General features: G+C 43.3%; 1 protein-coding gene across 1 annotated transcript in view; it reads left to right on the top strand.

Moving 5' to 3' along the window:
• The window catches only part of cyth3b (cytohesin 3b), a 36,692-nt gene extending 22,634 nt beyond the window's left edge, over nt 1-14,058 (top strand). Inside the window, exons 6-13 of the mRNA XM_084471835.1 lie at nt 688-768; nt 969-1,081; nt 3,163-3,311; nt 4,067-4,178; nt 7,477-7,553; nt 8,277-8,348; nt 9,239-9,393; nt 12,958-14,058. Of these exons, the coding sequence (XP_084327961.1) occupies nt 688-768; nt 969-1,081; nt 3,163-3,311; nt 4,067-4,178; nt 7,477-7,553; nt 8,277-8,348; nt 9,239-9,393; nt 12,958-13,030 (832 nt within the window). The 3' untranslated portion in view covers nt 13,031-14,058. The remainder of the gene's footprint in view (nt 1-687; nt 769-968; nt 1,082-3,162; nt 3,312-4,066; nt 4,179-7,476; nt 7,554-8,276; nt 8,349-9,238; nt 9,394-12,957) is intronic.
• Nucleotides 14,059-17,706: the final 3,648 nt, after the last annotated feature.

Here is a 17,706-nt window from a genome sequence, read left to right as displayed (position 1 = left end):
TCCATCCTACTCTTCTGGAGTAGTTGGTACACATAGACGGGACTGGATTTATGGAGCTGGAGGAGGAACCCTGTTTATACCTACATGTGGTTTGTTATTGGTGGGAAATCAATGGGGTTTGGGGCGGTTTGGGTCTGCTTCGCTCCGGAGGTAGAGAGGGTTGACTTGTAACCGGCAGGTTGCAAGTTCGAGCCCCGGCTCCTCTTAGCTGAGTGTCGAGGTCTCCCTGAGCAAGAATGTCGCCTTGCATGGTTAACTCCACCATCGGTGTGTGAATATCATGTATGAGCCGTTGTAAGTTGCTTAGGATAAAAGTGCCCTGGATGTAAATGTAAATGTTAAAACAACATGGCAGCCTAAGCCAGAACGACAGTCAGTACCTGTGATTAACACATTAATGACGGTGGTATCATTGGAAATTTTAGGATATTCTCATGAATCCATAATATCAATAACATTATCCAGATTCAGCTCCCTGCTGTACGCGGCCTGTGATATTTAACAGTGTCGCAGTTTCTTCGATACCCCTAGAACATTCCTATCAGCCGTGGCTCATTTGTGTTCCTGAAGATTCCCCTTTTTTAATAGATCCATGTTTATGTTATGTTATGTTAATGTTTCTCCTGTTGGATCTCAGAAGTTTTCCGACGATAATCGTTGTCTTTCCCGCCCTTCTGTGCTGCTCAGGGATGACTTCAACATCAAGGTGCTGCAGGCGTTTGTTGAGCTGCACGAGTTTGCTGACCTCAATTTAGTACAAGCTTTAAGGTGAGCAGTGTTTATTTTGAGTGTATGTATGCGCGTGCGTGCATGCTAAAATGCTATTCAAATACTTCTATGAATACACACCGTTGAAGTATTTTGTCACTCTTAAATCGAGTACCTTCTTTCTTTCCTTCATTCATTCCTTCCTTCCTTCCTTCCTTCTATCCTATCTCTCCTTCCTCCCTACTGTTATGCGTCTGCAGGCAGTTCCTGTGGAGCTTCAGACTCCCTGGCGAAGCCCAGAAGATCGACCGCATGATGGAGGCCTTTGCCTCCAGATACTGTGGATGTAATCCAGGTGTCTTCCAGTCCACAGGTACCACACCCGCACACACACACACACACACACACACACACACACACACACACACACACACACACACACACTGAGTCAAATAAAGCAGGCGGCCAGATGTCTCAGGATAGAAAACAGTACTTGACCAGCCTTCCTCCCATCCCCCCTCCCTCCTCCTCCATCCCCCCCTACCCCAGACACAGATCAATCCCCCAGCCTCCAAAACCTCTACAGAGGCTCTCTTTATTACAGTGTATTATTCCTATACGTCCCTCCCACGTGGAACCAAGTGACAAACCATCCTCTAGCAAGGGCCTTGAGGTAGTCCTCCGCTCTGATGGATCCATCGGAATATCTCATTCCATCTCCTTGTGTGCATGTAACCTCGTTCCGGGCGTTCTCATCTCCCGACCGAAGGCCTGTAATGGGGTGCACCAAATGAGTGTTTTTGGCGAGAGTGTTATTGGACTTATGAGCAGGCTTCAGGGGGAGCGTTATCTGCTCCAGTTGCAAGGATTTAACAGCCGGAGGGACAGAGGTACGGAGGGACTTCCGACAGAGGGAGGATGTGTTTGATATTGCGCTGAATACGGCATCACTGTTTGTCCAAACCTCAGTAACCTCACTTTGTTGTGGTTCTTCTTGTCCGGGCCTCATTCTTCTCGCTCCGGGGAGGGATTGTTAACTGCCATGCAGAGCGCAATAAAGGAATGGTAATTGCATTGCAGTTGAACGCTACAATTCAGGGTCCCCTCTCAGCCTAGTGTGTACATATCCATGTTGGTGGTCGGTGGTAATGATTGGTGACGGGAGTATTGACCGGTGACGCATCCTCCCCACCTACCCTCTCCCGTCCCTTCCTGATTGTGGCAGTTGGAGATGTACTGAGCGGGGGGGGAGGCAGGGGGGGTCATCCATATTAATGGGATTGGGATGGCGTAAGATGTTCCAAGTGTGTGTAATGTAAGTATGTGTGTGTGTGTGTGTGTGTGTGTGTGTGTGTGTGTATGTGTGTGTAAGCATGTGTGAATGGGTTAGAAGTAGGGCAAACAGAGTAACACGTGTGTTCTGAATTATTTATGGCGTTTCAAGTGTATTGGATGTGCGGATTGCATGATAGAGAGAGAAATAGATGGGGTGGATGGACAGACAGATGGATGGACTGATGGATGGATACATAGATGGATAGACATATAAACAGACAGACAGACAGACAGACAGACAGATATATGTCCTTGGGATGTCCTATCTGTTGCAAATGGGATCACGTTTGTGACCTAGAAAAGCGGGAAGCTTACTTGATTAATATCTCACTCTTAGCAGGCAGGGCAAGGTCAACAGGCAGCAGACCCTCATCTAGATAGACAGCTGATTCATCCAATCACCGAGTCCATCCGGGCTCATAATAATAAGGGTGATAATGATGACCAACAAAATTATTGATTATTGTATAGAATGTATTGGTGACCGACATGAGTTGTATTGGTCAAGGTCACTGCATTAGCCGACCGAAGACGATTCTACTCAGAGGAAGTGATTTTTAGGGCTGATGTCATGTAGCAATTCAGTAAATGGAATAGTGTAACAGAAACTTGATTTGAATGTTTATAATTTTCCACAAGGAAAAATGTTAAATCATCAGGACGTGCTCCTTTTGAGGGCAATCCGTTCTCAAAATAAATATATATTTTTTATTTTTAGCCTAGGTTATAATGATATACAACTAACATGGGGTCTGACTAATATGCTAATATCAGTGGCGGAGTAATACTCATAGTGATGAGTCACTTGAGCACCACTAGGGCTGCTTCCACGCTAAATGTAAAGCCAAAGGTCTAGTTGACCAATCGGGTTGCTGGATCTCCCCCGTGGTACAATTAGTAATTGGCACCTGCCACTACCCTGCCGCTAACTCACCTGTAGTGCGAAAGGGTCCCGAGTGCCACGCCCCCTTCCCATCTTTCTCATTTGATTGAATAAACTGAATCACGGAACGACACACCATTTTGAAAACGAGCCCTCCCTGGTGGACTGTCTTCTGTGTGACGTCATGTGTGTGACGTCACACGTGTGACGTGTGTTTGTTCTGCCCCCCCCCCCAGACACGTGCTACGTGCTGTCCTTCGCCATCATCATGCTGAACACCAGCCTCCACAACCCCAACGTGCGCGACAAGCCCCCCGTGGAGCGCTTCATCTCCATGAACAGAGGCATCAACGAGGGGGGCGACCTGCCAGAGGACCTGCTCCGGGTGAGGAGAGAGTGTGTGTGTATGTGTGTGTGTGTCTTTGTGTGTGTGTGTGTGTGTGTGTGTGTGTGTGTGTGTGGATGTCAAGTTGGGTATGGGGGGGGGGGGGGGGGGGGAGTACACTAGTACTAGTACAACACTAGTACTCAAGTTGTGTGTGTGTCTGTATGTGTGTGTGAGGTTGAGTTTTTTAAGTGTGTGTGTGTGTGTGTGTGTGAATGCAGTTGTTTGTGAATATGTTTGTAGGGGTCTGTATTGGTGGATCAGCATTAAGGCTGACTCTACTCTACACCATTTAAAGATTACCAACACAACAACAGCAACAACAAAAACAACAAAAAAACATTATTAAATGCCTTTAAAGTGCCCTTGGACTGGAGAAGGATTAAGAGAGTTATCAGGCAAATTCATTCATACTGTACAACTTCTCTTCTCTTACTTTCTCTCCTTTGACGGAATATATGTGAATGTATGTGTATGTGACGGTGATGTCTCGCACCTTGTTGGTAAGACCCTGAAATAGCGTGTTTCACAGTCATGCTGTATGTGTCGTGAATACAGACTTCTCAGGGTGTTGTTCCGGCTGGAGGGAACGATGCGTGAGCTCAAATCAAGTCTTTACATCTCTTTCCCTTTTTTCTCTCTCTCTCTCTCTCTCTCTCTCTCTCTCTCTGTCTCTCTCACTCTCTCTCTTTCTCTTTCTCTCTCTTTCTCTTTCTCTCTCTCTCTCTGTCGCTCTCTCTTTGTTTCATACCCAGAATCTGTACGAGAGCATAAAAAGTGAACCCTTTAAGATCCCGGAGGACGACGGGAACGACCTCACACACACCTTCTTCAACCCGGACCGAGAGGGCTGGCTTCTCAAACTAGGTGAATGTCAACCAGGCCCCTCGAATATGATCTGGCTCTCAGTCACATCGGAGAGTTAGTATAGTGATTAAATATAGAGCTGTGAGTACTATCACCTGCTTCCATCCAAAGTGACCTACAGTGAAAAGCGATTTGGGTCACCGGGATACAAGTCATAGACCTCTGAAGAATAAGTCCCGCCTCCGAGGCTCCCGGTTCCCTCAGTCAAATGTCTATGGGAAATAACATGAGGTTTTTGAATGATCGTCCATAACAAACTCTGTAGGTGCGTCACGTTTTGAACTACACACATTTTCCATCTAGTTCCGACTGGCTTTTTGGATTGTCAGTGCCGTTAAAATAGCATTTATAATCGTTTACTACTTTAACGGCACAGACAATCCAAAAAGCGAGTCGAAACTAGATGGAAAATGTGTGTAGTTCAAAACGTGACGCAGCTTTTACTTTTTCGCCACCTACAGAGTTTGTTATGTACGATCATTCAAAAACCCCATGTTATTTCCCATAGACATTTGACCGAGGGAACCAGAGCTTCGGAGGCGGGACTTATTCTTCAGAGGTCTATTAAGGTAGGGTTTAAACTAGGCCTGGGCGATATGGCTGAAAGACATATCACGATATAACTTGATCATATTGATCGATATCGATAACTATTGATAATTTTAATGACCTAAAAAGACTAGGAATTACCATGATGGATTTAAACACTTCTGTTTAACACTTAATATGACCTTCCACTGTTCTTCATTGATAAATACTCCAATGTCGATACAACAATGAAAAACACTCAAATATTGTAAATAAGTATGAAACCGCATTTGTGTAACAAACCCAGCTGCTAGATTCGGTGGTCCAGTCTCTTATCGATATATATTGAACATGTTTTATATTAATATTAATCAAAAGTCTATCACAATACGATAATTTATTGTTTTATTGCCCAGGCCTAAGACAGTTAATACATAGACAGGTCATCAAGGAGCAGGTAGGGGTTAGACAGTGAGTACAGAGACAGGTCATTAAGGAGCAAGAAGGGGTTAGACAGTGAGTATAGATACAGGTCATTAAGGATCAGGTAAGAGTTAGAGAGTGAGTACACAGACAGGTCGTTAGTGACCAGGTAGGGTTTAGACAGTGGATACTGATACAGATCATTAAGGAGCAGGTTGGGGTTCGACAGTGAGTACAGAGACAGGTCATTAGGGACCAGGTAGTGGTTGGACATAAAACCTTGGTTATTTGGATTCAGTATGTGTAATTTGTTTTGAAGCCAGTGTTTGTGCACACCTGGCAACACACCTTAACAGTAAATACACCACATGAATCATCATAAATATCTGTGGATTAGACACAGGAGATGGAATTGTACATATGTGCTAAATGGTATTTGCTTGGAATGTGTTTGTGTGTGAGTGTGTGTATGGATTTAGATGAATGTGTCTTTTGTGCGAGTGTGCTTAAATGTGTGTATTTAAGTTTTGCGTGTGTTAAAATGTGTATATTTTAATGTGTGTGTGAGTATTTTTGAGTGTGAGTGTGAGTGTGTGTGTCTGTGTGTGTGTGTGTGTGTGTGTGTGTGTGTGTGTGTGTGTGTGAGTCAGTGTGGGTGTGGGTGTGGGTGTGTGTTGAAAAGTGTGCTCGGAGAGTTTTTGGAACTGCTCATTTGTGTCCTTTGAGACCTAAGAGTTCTGTGTGCTTGCATGTGTTTTGTATTAGCACACCTCCGTCTCTCTACACTCTGTACTCACCTCATGGTTTTGCATGCATGACTCCCCCTCAACTGCCCAGCAAAGGGCCTTAATGAGTCTTTGAAACTGTACAGCCCAATGAGTTTCTCCTGGTGTCCACTTCCTGATCCACCGTGGTGCTCAGTTACCATGACGTTTGTTTGTTGCCCTTTCAGAGGTGGACATGCTGCTGCAGGCGGCTTCACTGTGGTTTTTTCACACACGCATACACACACACACACACACACACACACACACACACACACACACACACATTCACTCATGCACACATGCACAGAAAACAAACACAGAGCGTTTAATTGTAACATTCCAATAACGCCTATGGAAGGTCTCTATAGACTTATCGAACCGAGCATATGTGTATATATACGTAGTCTATGCAGATAAACCCAGCATGGTTTACATAACCAGCACAATAACATTCTCCTGTGTTTCCTCTCTCACTATTCCAGTAATACTTCCAGTTGTATTCCCAGGAATATTCCAGTAATATTTCTCAAATTTTTACTTTTGCAAACTGATTCCTGGAGAACTTGAACGATTGATGGAAAACACTGGTCATAAAAAGAAAAACTAACGGATAAAACAGGATTCCTCTTCTCCCAGGGCGGAGATTTGAGTTTAAAAGACACGCTTAAATAGAGAGGACCACCCTGTCATTGTGTTTTGACAGTGTAGTTATATGTCACTTTCAGCATAGCAGCAGAAGACAGAGTATGCTAAAGTATGTATGTATGCTACACACATACATGCAGAGCCAACAGCATGTGTGAGCCACATCTCTGACATTTATGCATGTAGCACTTTTACTTTTAGTATCTCCAATAGTAATTGTTCTCAGCCTCTTAATCTCTGTCTCCGTCTGCTGTTGCATTGTACCGGGACTCCTGAGTTAATGTGTGTGTTGACATGTGTGCATATACTTACATGCCACATGGGGCTGTTGCGCAAGCCCTCCTGCTTTCTGCTCACAGACAAAAAGAGAAACATTGTCTTTGGTTGTACTGATGCTGTTGTTATGGTGGTCCTGTGCTAAAGAATCTTACTCTAGAGTATTTTGTTGGATCGCTTCGTATGTGTACAGTCCTCATCGACACGTGTACATGTGTTTCTTTCTCTCTTTGTGTTTGTGTGTGTGTGTGTGTGTGTGTGTGTGTGTGTGTGTGTGCATTCACAGAATTCATTCTTCGCTGGCAGTACAATATTAATATGATGCAAGTGAATAATGCATTATTTTAATGAAACATAGTCCTAATGAGGTTGGAATCTAAGAAGAAAATTGATGGTTTGCCTGAATTTTTTGCATATTTTTAGATATTACATATTTATTTTAGCTTATACTAATATGATTCTTTTTCATTCATAATTACAAATGATACTCTTTCGGTTTTAGAAACGGTATGATATCTTCATGTATAGATCATTCACTTTTCATGTATTTAGCACAGGTTTAGGGACATCCCAGTCAGACCACTTCCTGTCTGGGGGTGCCCACCAGTCCTTCACCTTTTGGTCACTTCCTAATCCTTCCTGTGCTCACTTCCTGTCAGGGGGCCGAGTAAAAACCTGGAAGCGACGGTGGTTCATCCTGACTGACAACTGCCTTTACTACTTTGAATACACCACAGTAAGCCTTCATGTTTACAGTTTTAACACACACACATATGTGCATGTGGTTTTTAGTTTTTACTGCTTGTACATATATTTATCAGCTTTTTAGTATGTGTCTGTTGGGGGCAGGATTGCGTGTTGTGCTCCTATATACACAAAAGTGCAGTAAGTCTTCCATTCGTTTTTACTGTCTAATGGGAAAGCGTGAGTGTGTTCGTGAGTGTGGTTCTCCCTTCTCATTGGTGCTTATCTGTGCTAGCTGCTCTGTCAGCAATGTCCTCCCGCTACCCTGGTATTATCCACCAGGACACTGTCATTACGTCCTGTCCCCTGGACACACACACACACACATGCCGGTTCACGCACATGCACAGCACATGTGCACACACACGTTTGAGTGCACCCACAGACACGTTAAAGAGATAGGAACAAGGGGTGACAGAGAAATTAAGGTTCAATTCAAGTGGGAGCAAAACATGTTTGTCCTCTCTAACACTTTGTCTCTTCTCTTCTCTTTACCTCTCCTCTGGTCTCTTATTCTCTCCTCTCTACTCTCCCTCTCCCCTCCTCCTCCGACCCCCACCTCACCTTCTCTACCCTCTCCCTCTCTTCCTCCTCTCCTCTACTCTCCTCACCTCGCCATCTCCTCCTCCCCTCTCCCCTCCTCCTCCCCACCCCCTCTCCTCTCTTCTGCTCTGCTCCCGCTCCATATCTCCTCCTCCTCCTCCTCCTCCTCCAGGACAAGGAGCCCCGCGGCATCATTCCACTGGAGAACCTGAGCATCAGGGAGGTGGATGAGCCCCGGAAGCAAGTGGGTGGTTTTCTTTAATAACAATCGACTTATCCTTAAAGGGGAACTTCACGCTCGGCTTAGACAGAATTGTGAACAAATGACGTCAATGGTCACAACACGTGTATGAGGCAATACTTTCTCATGTTAGAGAATAGACGAGAGAGACGGTTCCCCTTTAACATTATTCCCTCTCACAATCTCATAAAGGTCAGGTCTGATTGGTCGGACGTGAACGATCAGATGGTTGCTGGTTACTTTTTTGACAGTAGAGGTAAACATTATTGACCGTACACTGCATTATCCTTTACATGACCAGAAAAGTAATAGGTATAGGTTACATGTACTAACTATTAGGCTATTAGGTATTTGAATGAGATTATAAGATACCCACTCCTCTTCTGGTTGGTATTTAAGCTCTCCTAAAGGACCTCGGCAGGACACCAACACCAGTATACATAACAGCTCTATCTGTTATTTATCATCAAGCGTTACCTGAGAAGCACCACTCCTCTGCAAAGCTCAGCTCTCTAAGTGGCTTCCAACACACTGCAAATCACTCCTTGAATTCCTGAGCTCATTCCAAACTCCATTTAAATTCTACCTCTGTCATTCAGTCTATTTATAGAAAGATGCTGAGCAGTGTTGTGAGCCAAACGATGTCCGGATGTTTGTGGTGACATCACAGTTGAGATATCAACTTGATCATCTTGACCATCATGGCCAGAGCGCAGCAGCAGCATTGGTGCCCGAACCCTCACCGTCTTCCATCACAATGATGTCATGATGACGTCATGGCTTACGTTGAGACACGGCTTAAATGGTTCTCCTTCAGCTCCTCTGACATCACCTCCCCTTCCTTCTCCCCTTCTCCCCTTTTCTCCTTCTCCCCTTCTCCTGTCCACCAATAGAACTGCTTTGAGCTGTACAACCCCAACCACAAGGGTCAGGTGATCAAGGCCTGCAAAACGGAAGCAGACGGTCGTGTCGTCGAGGGCAACCACGTGGTGTACAGGATATCGGCGCCCACGCCGGAGGAGAAGGAGGAGTGGATCAAATCCATCAAGTAAGACCGCCTCCCTAGTGCTCACCTCGGACCAGGTAGTATACTCCCAGCCGAAATGTACTGGGTTCAATGCCCAATGTCCACAGTCTAACGGTAGTGGTCTTTGAGGACATGGAGGACAAATAGTAAATCGATAATATATGACATTTGACTTGTAGTCAATAAGTTCCAGGGTAAAAAATGCCTCTTTTAAAAAATAGTCGGTTTTCTTTCTTTCGCTTCATGTTTGTGTTGACCCATTGCGTTGTTGGAGGCAGAGATCAGTAGGTGCGTATTTGGCCAACACAAACTCAGCCAGCAGTAGTAAACTGTAAAGAAGTGTCTGTAAAAGTATCAAATCAGCACTGTGTAGACGTAAACCTGACATGCAAGATGGTTTGTTAGACAGAACCATCTGGGAACTACTCCTTGGAAAACAGTTTGGATTGGGCCAGGTACTTTAAATAAATACTTGACAAGGGATTAAATGAACAATCTGTTGTTCACTGGCTTCCACGTCTCACGTAGGCCACGTGATACGGAAATATCACAGCCCTTGCCTTCTCCGTCCATCTCCATTGTTTCGACGGATAGTTAAAAATATTGGATGCGCACATATAACTACGGAGAGGGACTCCGACAGGGTCTCCGACGACGGAGAGGGCTCTCTGTGTCTACGTACAGCACTTTACAGAGGAGTATAAACCAGCCTTTAGGCTCTGTGCTGTCTCCCACCAAAGGTTCTGCCATAGCTGCACTACTGGACTCCAGATTAAGATGTGACGTACCCTGTTTTACTCTTAATTGGGTAATCTTACTACTATATAATAGCAGGCCTGTCGGACAAGTTACTCCCCCACACTTGGCCAAGTGCGCATGTGCCACTTATCATATAAAAACCGTTAAAACCGTTAACATCGCACCGACCGGCATGTCAAAAAAGTCTCACAATCTTAAAGAGACAGCGTCTCTATAACACAGAACGAAAACGTCAGTAACACAGTATGGTTCTTGAGCCTCCCGAAATCTCTTTGGATATTGATGCAGACTGTTTTAGTTATTTTATTTTTCTAATGTTTTGTGTGTAGGCTATGTGTGACTGTAGGCTAGTGCTGCCTGTCTTGGCCAGGTCACTTGAAGAGATGTTTAATCTCAATGATGTTTTTCTGATAAAAAAACAAACAAAACATCTTAAACTCTCACATCAGGTAGCTAGCTGCTATCAGACACACATGTAAGTTGTGATATTCTCCTGCTATATTCCTGATGCCGTATGTGTGAACAACATATCCTGACATTTGTACCCTGAAAATCTCCTGAATAATACTAGCCCTGAGGTAGTATTTTCTCCATAGGAAATTACATGTGAATGAGGAGTAGAAAGTCTGTATTTCTCATACCCCTTGAGTGGGCGTGTTGATGACGCTTCTGCATGTCATTGAGTGGCCCCCTAAATGATAATCAGCCTGTTGCCTTTTGTTCGCTGAATGGTTAAAAAATATTTAAATGTTGGCACTGCTTTTAAGAGTCATTTGTGGTGAACGCTAAAAGATAGGTCTTATTATAACCCTAAAAGTACACATCATACAATAAATTACAATACATGAGTGCGTGCTTCATTACGTAATAGGTGAACCAAAATGTTATACGTTGTAACATTATAGGCAAAATGTTATTATATTATGCGCTCAGAAATTTGTTACATTATTGACTGGGGTTTCCACATTACAGCTATGGGTTTAATTACAACTAGAGGTTGAGTGCGCGCAACGCGCGTGCGGAAACTCTAGTTACATTTATAGACGCACTGTGGGAGTATATAGTATGATGGCAGTCCACTGGGCTTGCGTTGCAGGTAAGGGGTGTGGGTGTGTGTATGTGTTTGTGTTTGTGTGTGTGTGGTAGCTACAGCCCTGGTGTTACATTAGCTCCGGGTGTAATTTCCTGCACGGATAATATTCTAGGTATCAGACGATCTGCAAGCTCATGTTCTTATATCAGAGATATTTCCAGCAGACCTGGCCCGAGTCGGGCCAATCACAACTGCTTATCTAATTTGGGGGTGGGCGGGTTGATACGATGACTGCACAGAGCAGCGCCCTTTGGGAACACCGGCGTAAACAACCAAGATGGCTGCTACTGATTTGTCACACGTTTCGTTGCTCTGATTGGTTGTAGGTCAATCCAATTGCATCCATATGCCTTTGTGTTGGAGTCCGTTGATAAGGCCCCTTGGAATTCTAAATGAACTGAGAGGTCCCAGACTAATTCGCTTTTGCGTATTGGTCTTGTGATGTCGGGCCACATGGATGGTGCAATGCAAAATCAAGAAGGCTCAGCAGAGCACTAATTCACTGTAATAAAGTGCATGTATTCATATTAAAATAGAGATGACCGCACAAACCGTTAACATTTAACCACAAATGCACATATAGATGCATTTTGTGTGTTTGTGTGTGTATTTGTGTTTGTCTGTGGGTGTGTAGAAGTGGGAGTGGAGCTCAATGGAAAATTAGGGCACAGACACCAATAATATGCACTAATGCGTTAGCCTGGGCTCATGCGTTTGCCTTTGGGACGATAGATTCATGCATCTCTAGTTTCTGTAAGTTGCCGCTCTACTGGTGCAGCAGGCAGATGCACACGTTCACCACGGACAATAGAAACACTTTGGATAAATGGCTTCACAGTTGATCGGAGCGGAATGCTCTAGTGAGCCGTCAAAATAAACTCACTGTTCTATGGTTCTTGTTCCTTGGAAAATGTTTTGTGGGAAAATGTGTGACATAAATGCCCCTCCTGCCCAAAAAAATTCATAAACATCACAGTATGGTGTGTGTATAGAGCTACAGAGCCTCGATGTTGGTGAAGGATGGAGTGGAGGGAATCAGAGATGTTTAGCCTGCTTCTTGCTTTGTGCCGGTGCTAACAGGATTTAGCATGCATGAAACTCGGCTTCTATTTGGAGCCAAAATGGCTTCCTGACGTGGGTGCTTTGATGGTATGGGGAAGCCTGATCCTGAATGGCTCAGAACAGAATGAGAAAATGGCACTGTTGTTTTAGCTTTGCTACTATCACAGCAGGTGGCGATTCATCATGTGTGTAGTCTAAGTGTGCAGTGTGTGTGTGTGTGTGTGTGTGTGTCTGTGTATGGGCAATATCTTGCCAGAATAGGGAATCAGTGAGGTATGCCTTGGAAACTCACTGCAAGAAAATATAAGTAAACGTGTGTGTGTTCATGGTGCGAGGGGTTAGCATGTTATTTCAGGAACCATGGAAACTAGGTCACTAACTAACTTTTGGTGTCAATGTGCTTCTAGTATTTCCATATCAAAGATGCTCAAGCCACTCCTCTCAAGTGGCCTTGCTTGGTGGCAGATTGGTTCATTCAACTATGTCATTTCCTGATTTGCTGTTTAATGTACTTTGCATTTCATGGTTTTCGATTGGCTCTTTAATATACTATGTTATTTGCTGGTCTTTGATCTGCTTTTTATTGAACAGTAATTTCCTGATCTTTAATGTTATTACTTAGCCTCTGATTGGGTCCTAACACAAACCTGTCCTCTGATTGGCTCCTCCAGGGCTAGCATCAGCAGAGACCCATTCTACGACATGCTGGCCACCAGGAAGAGACGGGTCGCCAACAAGAAGTGAAGAGGGACAGTTTTATCCACCACCTGTGACCTCAAACACCAACCCCACCATACACAAACACACCATACACACATACACCCTATACACACACACACACACACACACACACACACACACACACACACCATACCGCACGCACACACACACACACACACACACACACACACACACACACACACATACAAAGTCACATTCCATGTTTAAACTGCACTAGCCAACAGAACCTGTGCTGCAAGTTGTTGGACATGTTAAGGATGAAAGTCACTAACAATTTACCTTAGACAGACTCACCCAGGGGCCAATCCCCTAGGGGCCCAGAAGGAGAGTAGGTTAGGGGCCACAGGAAACAGGACTGCAAGGACAGCACTGTTCTGGAGTGTTTGCGCACATCGACAAACACACACACACACACACACACACACACACACACACACACACACACACACACACACATGCTCCCGCACGCACACACACATGCGCGTGCGCACAGTAAAGACGGACAACACTGATACTACACACACGTCGGTGTGTGCATGCCTGTGTGAGTGTTTGTGTGCTCCTCTGAAATATTATGTCTCAAGCTCGACCTTTCTGTTGTCCCCTTCCATCTCACTCTGCTCCCTCCTACCTCCTCCTCCTGCTGCTCCTCCTCCTCCTCCCTGTGTCTTTATGGGGATTTCATTTCCTGAATGACCTGAGCAAAGCACAACTGCCATTCCAGTGCTTCGACAGGGGCCCACATGCATACGTGTGTCTATGATGTGCGTATGGTATGCAGTTTAACAAACAGAATGTGTGCACTCTGCGTGTGCCCACACCACTGTGCTTTACAATTACAAACCCTGACAAAAGATTTGCGTGGCACACCAAGGTCACAGCTCATATGTTTGTTTGTTTGTTTGCGAGAGAGAGAGAGAGAGAGAGAGAGAGAGAGAGAGAGAGAACCGTCAGGTTTAGGAGTTATGGGTGAGGAGGAGGAGAGGAAGTGTGTGTGTGTGTGTGTGTGTGTGTGTGTGTGTGTGTGTGTGTGTGTGTGTGTGTGTGTGTGTGAGTGGAGGATGACGGGAGGTCCTTTGGGGGGCAGTGGGGGAGGGGCTGGGGATATTGACGGGAAGTTACATTTTGCAGCATAACCTCCACTAGAACACATATTCATTCCATTCTGGTGCTCCAAGTCCTCTCAGAAACCGACAGCCTCAGCGAACTGCAGTACCGCAGATTTACAGTTCAGTTCAGTTTTTCTTGTCCAGTCCATCAAGGTTATAACTCAGCTGGACTGACGACAGTTGTTTGTGTAGACCACATCTTTTTGTAATGTGCATACTTTCAATGTGCTTTCCTTGTTTATTTTTGATGGGGAGTGTGATTTGCTAGAAGAGGAGGCAGGAGATGAAACATAAACCTACTTTTGGACTAAATAGCCGTGAAATCAGAGAATCTGTGAAAGGGCCTTTGTAAGACTGATATAAGCTTGGTTTTGTATGTGCTCATAGAGTTATCAAATGAAGCTACTTTACTCTCACCCCTCTTGTGTCTGCCTGCAAGGTGTCCATGAAGGTTTCATGCATCAATGTGATTTTTGTTCATATTCATTTTTGTTATTTTGTAATTATCTTGCTTGCTTCTTTGTGTTGCCTGTTTAAATATAAACACTTATAAACTGTCTATTTTCTAATTTATTTTCATTTGTGAAATGTTTTTTTTACTATACCCATAAATGTTAAAAAATATATATGCCTAAGTTATGTATGTGTATATATTGTATAGGTTTTCTGTTCACCTTTTTGTTTTGCTAGTGTGGTTGTATGCTGTCTTGAAGCCAGTTATGTAAACTAGCTGACGTTTGGGGTGTTCTGTATCCAACAGACGTAAACTATATCAACCAAAATTGTCTTGACCATTATGATGATGAGTATGAAGATGATGATGGTGACGACTATGATAACAATGGGGACGATGATAACAATGGTGGTGGTGCTGGTGTTGGTGATGATGAGGATTGTAGCACTCATGCTGTTTTGTGATAATAACTGTGATGATTATAAGAATAAGCCATGACTGAGGATATGACAGTGGTGTCAGTGAAGATGTGATTAACTCATGACTATATGACATAGATGACTGGTGAATATATTTCTGACAGTGATATCCATCATCAATCAGCTTGATGATGTTCATGATGTGGATAGTAATGTCGAAGATGATGTCAAAAACAATCAAAGGTTTTGTATGTGATTGTAAAATAAAATGAAAGCCCTAACATTTGGGCAGAGTATAGCTTGTACTACCCTGTGAGGGCTATGGTTACTTTTACTTTTATATTCCATGTATAATCTATTGGTCACGTTGTATATTATGTGTATCTACCATATACATATATCTTATATCACCCGTGTGGCTTCGTTATTATGAATGCGCCTTTTGACCTACTTATCTGCCTCTGTAGTGGCATCATGAATAATTAATCGGTCGCTCATGAAGAGGTATTGGGTAAAAGGACTACGTTTCAATATAGATTTGGATTTTATATATGCTTGCTGTGTGTTCAGATTATAAACCGATTACACGCTGAAGGACAACCGACGAGTGAAACGGGTGAAAGGAAGGAAATAAATAAAGATACACTACTACCCTCTATCGGTAGCTTCAGTAAACTACAACTTTTGAAAAACATTTTCCAGAATAAGATTTTCTTTATTATTGAATTAACTGCTGCTATTTAAATAGGTTATGCCAGTTATTTCGGATACATGTGACTTTCCATTGATTATAAATTTGAATTGAGTAATGCTCATGAGCAGGCCAGTTTCTTGCTATATAAATAGCAATGACTAAATAGTAAAACCTTGTCTTTTGGTTTTAATAATAATAAAACAAAAAAAACAAGCAACACAGAAGGACAGTATATAAGTATTTAAAATGGCATTACAGTTGTACAATATGCACATAATAAAATAATTTACTATAGAATATAGCCATAAATATACCATAGCCTACATATTGCAACCTTAAAGCAAATATTATTGTACATAAATTACAGTGTACTTGAATATTCAGTGTTGTTTATCCATTATTTTGGTCTTTAAGACTAAACAGTCGATGCATACTTACTTACATACTTACATACCACAGAAATTGTGTTTTAAACATACCCTGGAAATCCAGCGTTCTTGCGAGAGCACCATTTGAATTTGCTCAGCGACACTCTGGGAACGAACAATATACTCACTCCCCGATTCCTTTGGCCCAGAACATTAACCAATCACATCGGTGTATCTGATATAGGCGGGCCAAAAGCGTTGCGCTGTTTTACCGACCGGATACGGCAAGAGTCTTATCTATAGAACTGGTAAGTCCCGCCCCTTCCACTAAACCCCAGTGGACCTCTAGGTTGAAAAATCGTTAATGCAAGTGAATGTGAGAAAATAATTATTTTCTGGTCCCGTTTGAATTGTGCCATGAATGTCAACATATGTTGTCTGTGAATTTTTAATATAATTTTTCATGTTAAGAGTTTGACAGTATATTGTATGATTCTTCGGCTAGCAGTTGTGGAAAAGACATAACGAGAAAGACTACATGTCGCCTATGTGACGTCACCCCATAACACGGCGACATCTTTCTCGTTATGTCTTTTCCACAACTGCTAGCCGAAGAATCATACAATATACTGTCAAACTCTTAACATGAAAAATTATATTAAAAATTCACAGACAACATATGTTGACATTCATGGCACAATTCAAACGGGACCAGAAAATAATTATTTTCTCACATTCACTTGCATTAACGATTTTTCAACCTACAGGTCCACTGGGGTTTAGCGGAAGGGGCGGGACTTACCAGCTCTATAGACCTCTGAAGAATAAGTCCCGCCTCCAAGGCTCCGGTTCCCTCGGTCAAATGTCTATGGGAAATAACATAGGGTTTTTGAATGATCATACATAACAAACTCTGTAGGTGGTGGAGAAGTAAAAGCTGCGTCACGTTTTGAACTACACACATTTTCCATCTAGTTTCAACTGTGTTTTTGGATTTTCGGTGCTGTTAAAGAAGTAAACGATTATTAATGCTACTTTAACGGCACCAAAAATCCAAAAACCCAGTTGAAACTAGATGGAAACGGTTGAAAACGTGACGCAGCTTTTACTTCTTCGCAACCTACAGAGTTTGTTATGTACGATCATTCAAAAACCCCATGTTATTTCCCATAGACATTTGACCAAGGGAACGGGGAGCCTCGGAGGAGGGACTTATTCTTCAGAGGTCTATTGGTTAGCTCCGCTGGTTTGGATACGTCACCCCTTTTATTCTTCTTTGATTTGTCATAGTATCCAATTGCGTGCAGTGATATTTTCAAATGCATCCTTGATGCCGCCCCTCGAGTTGGGCCATTTTCATTACTCGTTGCCAGACCCTACAGCTTTCTAGATGTGGGTCTGGATTTCCAGGCTATTTTAAACAAATAAAATCACAACTGAAAACAAGCAAGCCTGAGGCGGTAAAAAGTCAAAAATATTCCATCCTAACCTACGCTGCGAAAATAACTAAATAAAACTGAACTCAACATTGTACAGTATTCTCAACATTAGACGTATCATTTCCCTTTATCTTCACAGTTTTGTCTTTCGCCGACCATTTTGACCCTCCGCCCCCTCCTGCACCGACACGACCAA

The sequence above is a fragment of the Micromesistius poutassou genome, assembly GCF_964030765.1.
Source record: "Micromesistius poutassou genome assembly, chromosome: 1".
Classification (NCBI taxonomy): Eukaryota; Metazoa; Chordata; class Actinopteri; order Gadiformes; family Gadidae; genus Micromesistius; species Micromesistius poutassou.
The sequence above is the reverse complement of the archived record's forward strand: the minus strand, read 5'-3'. Positions and strand labels throughout refer to the sequence as shown.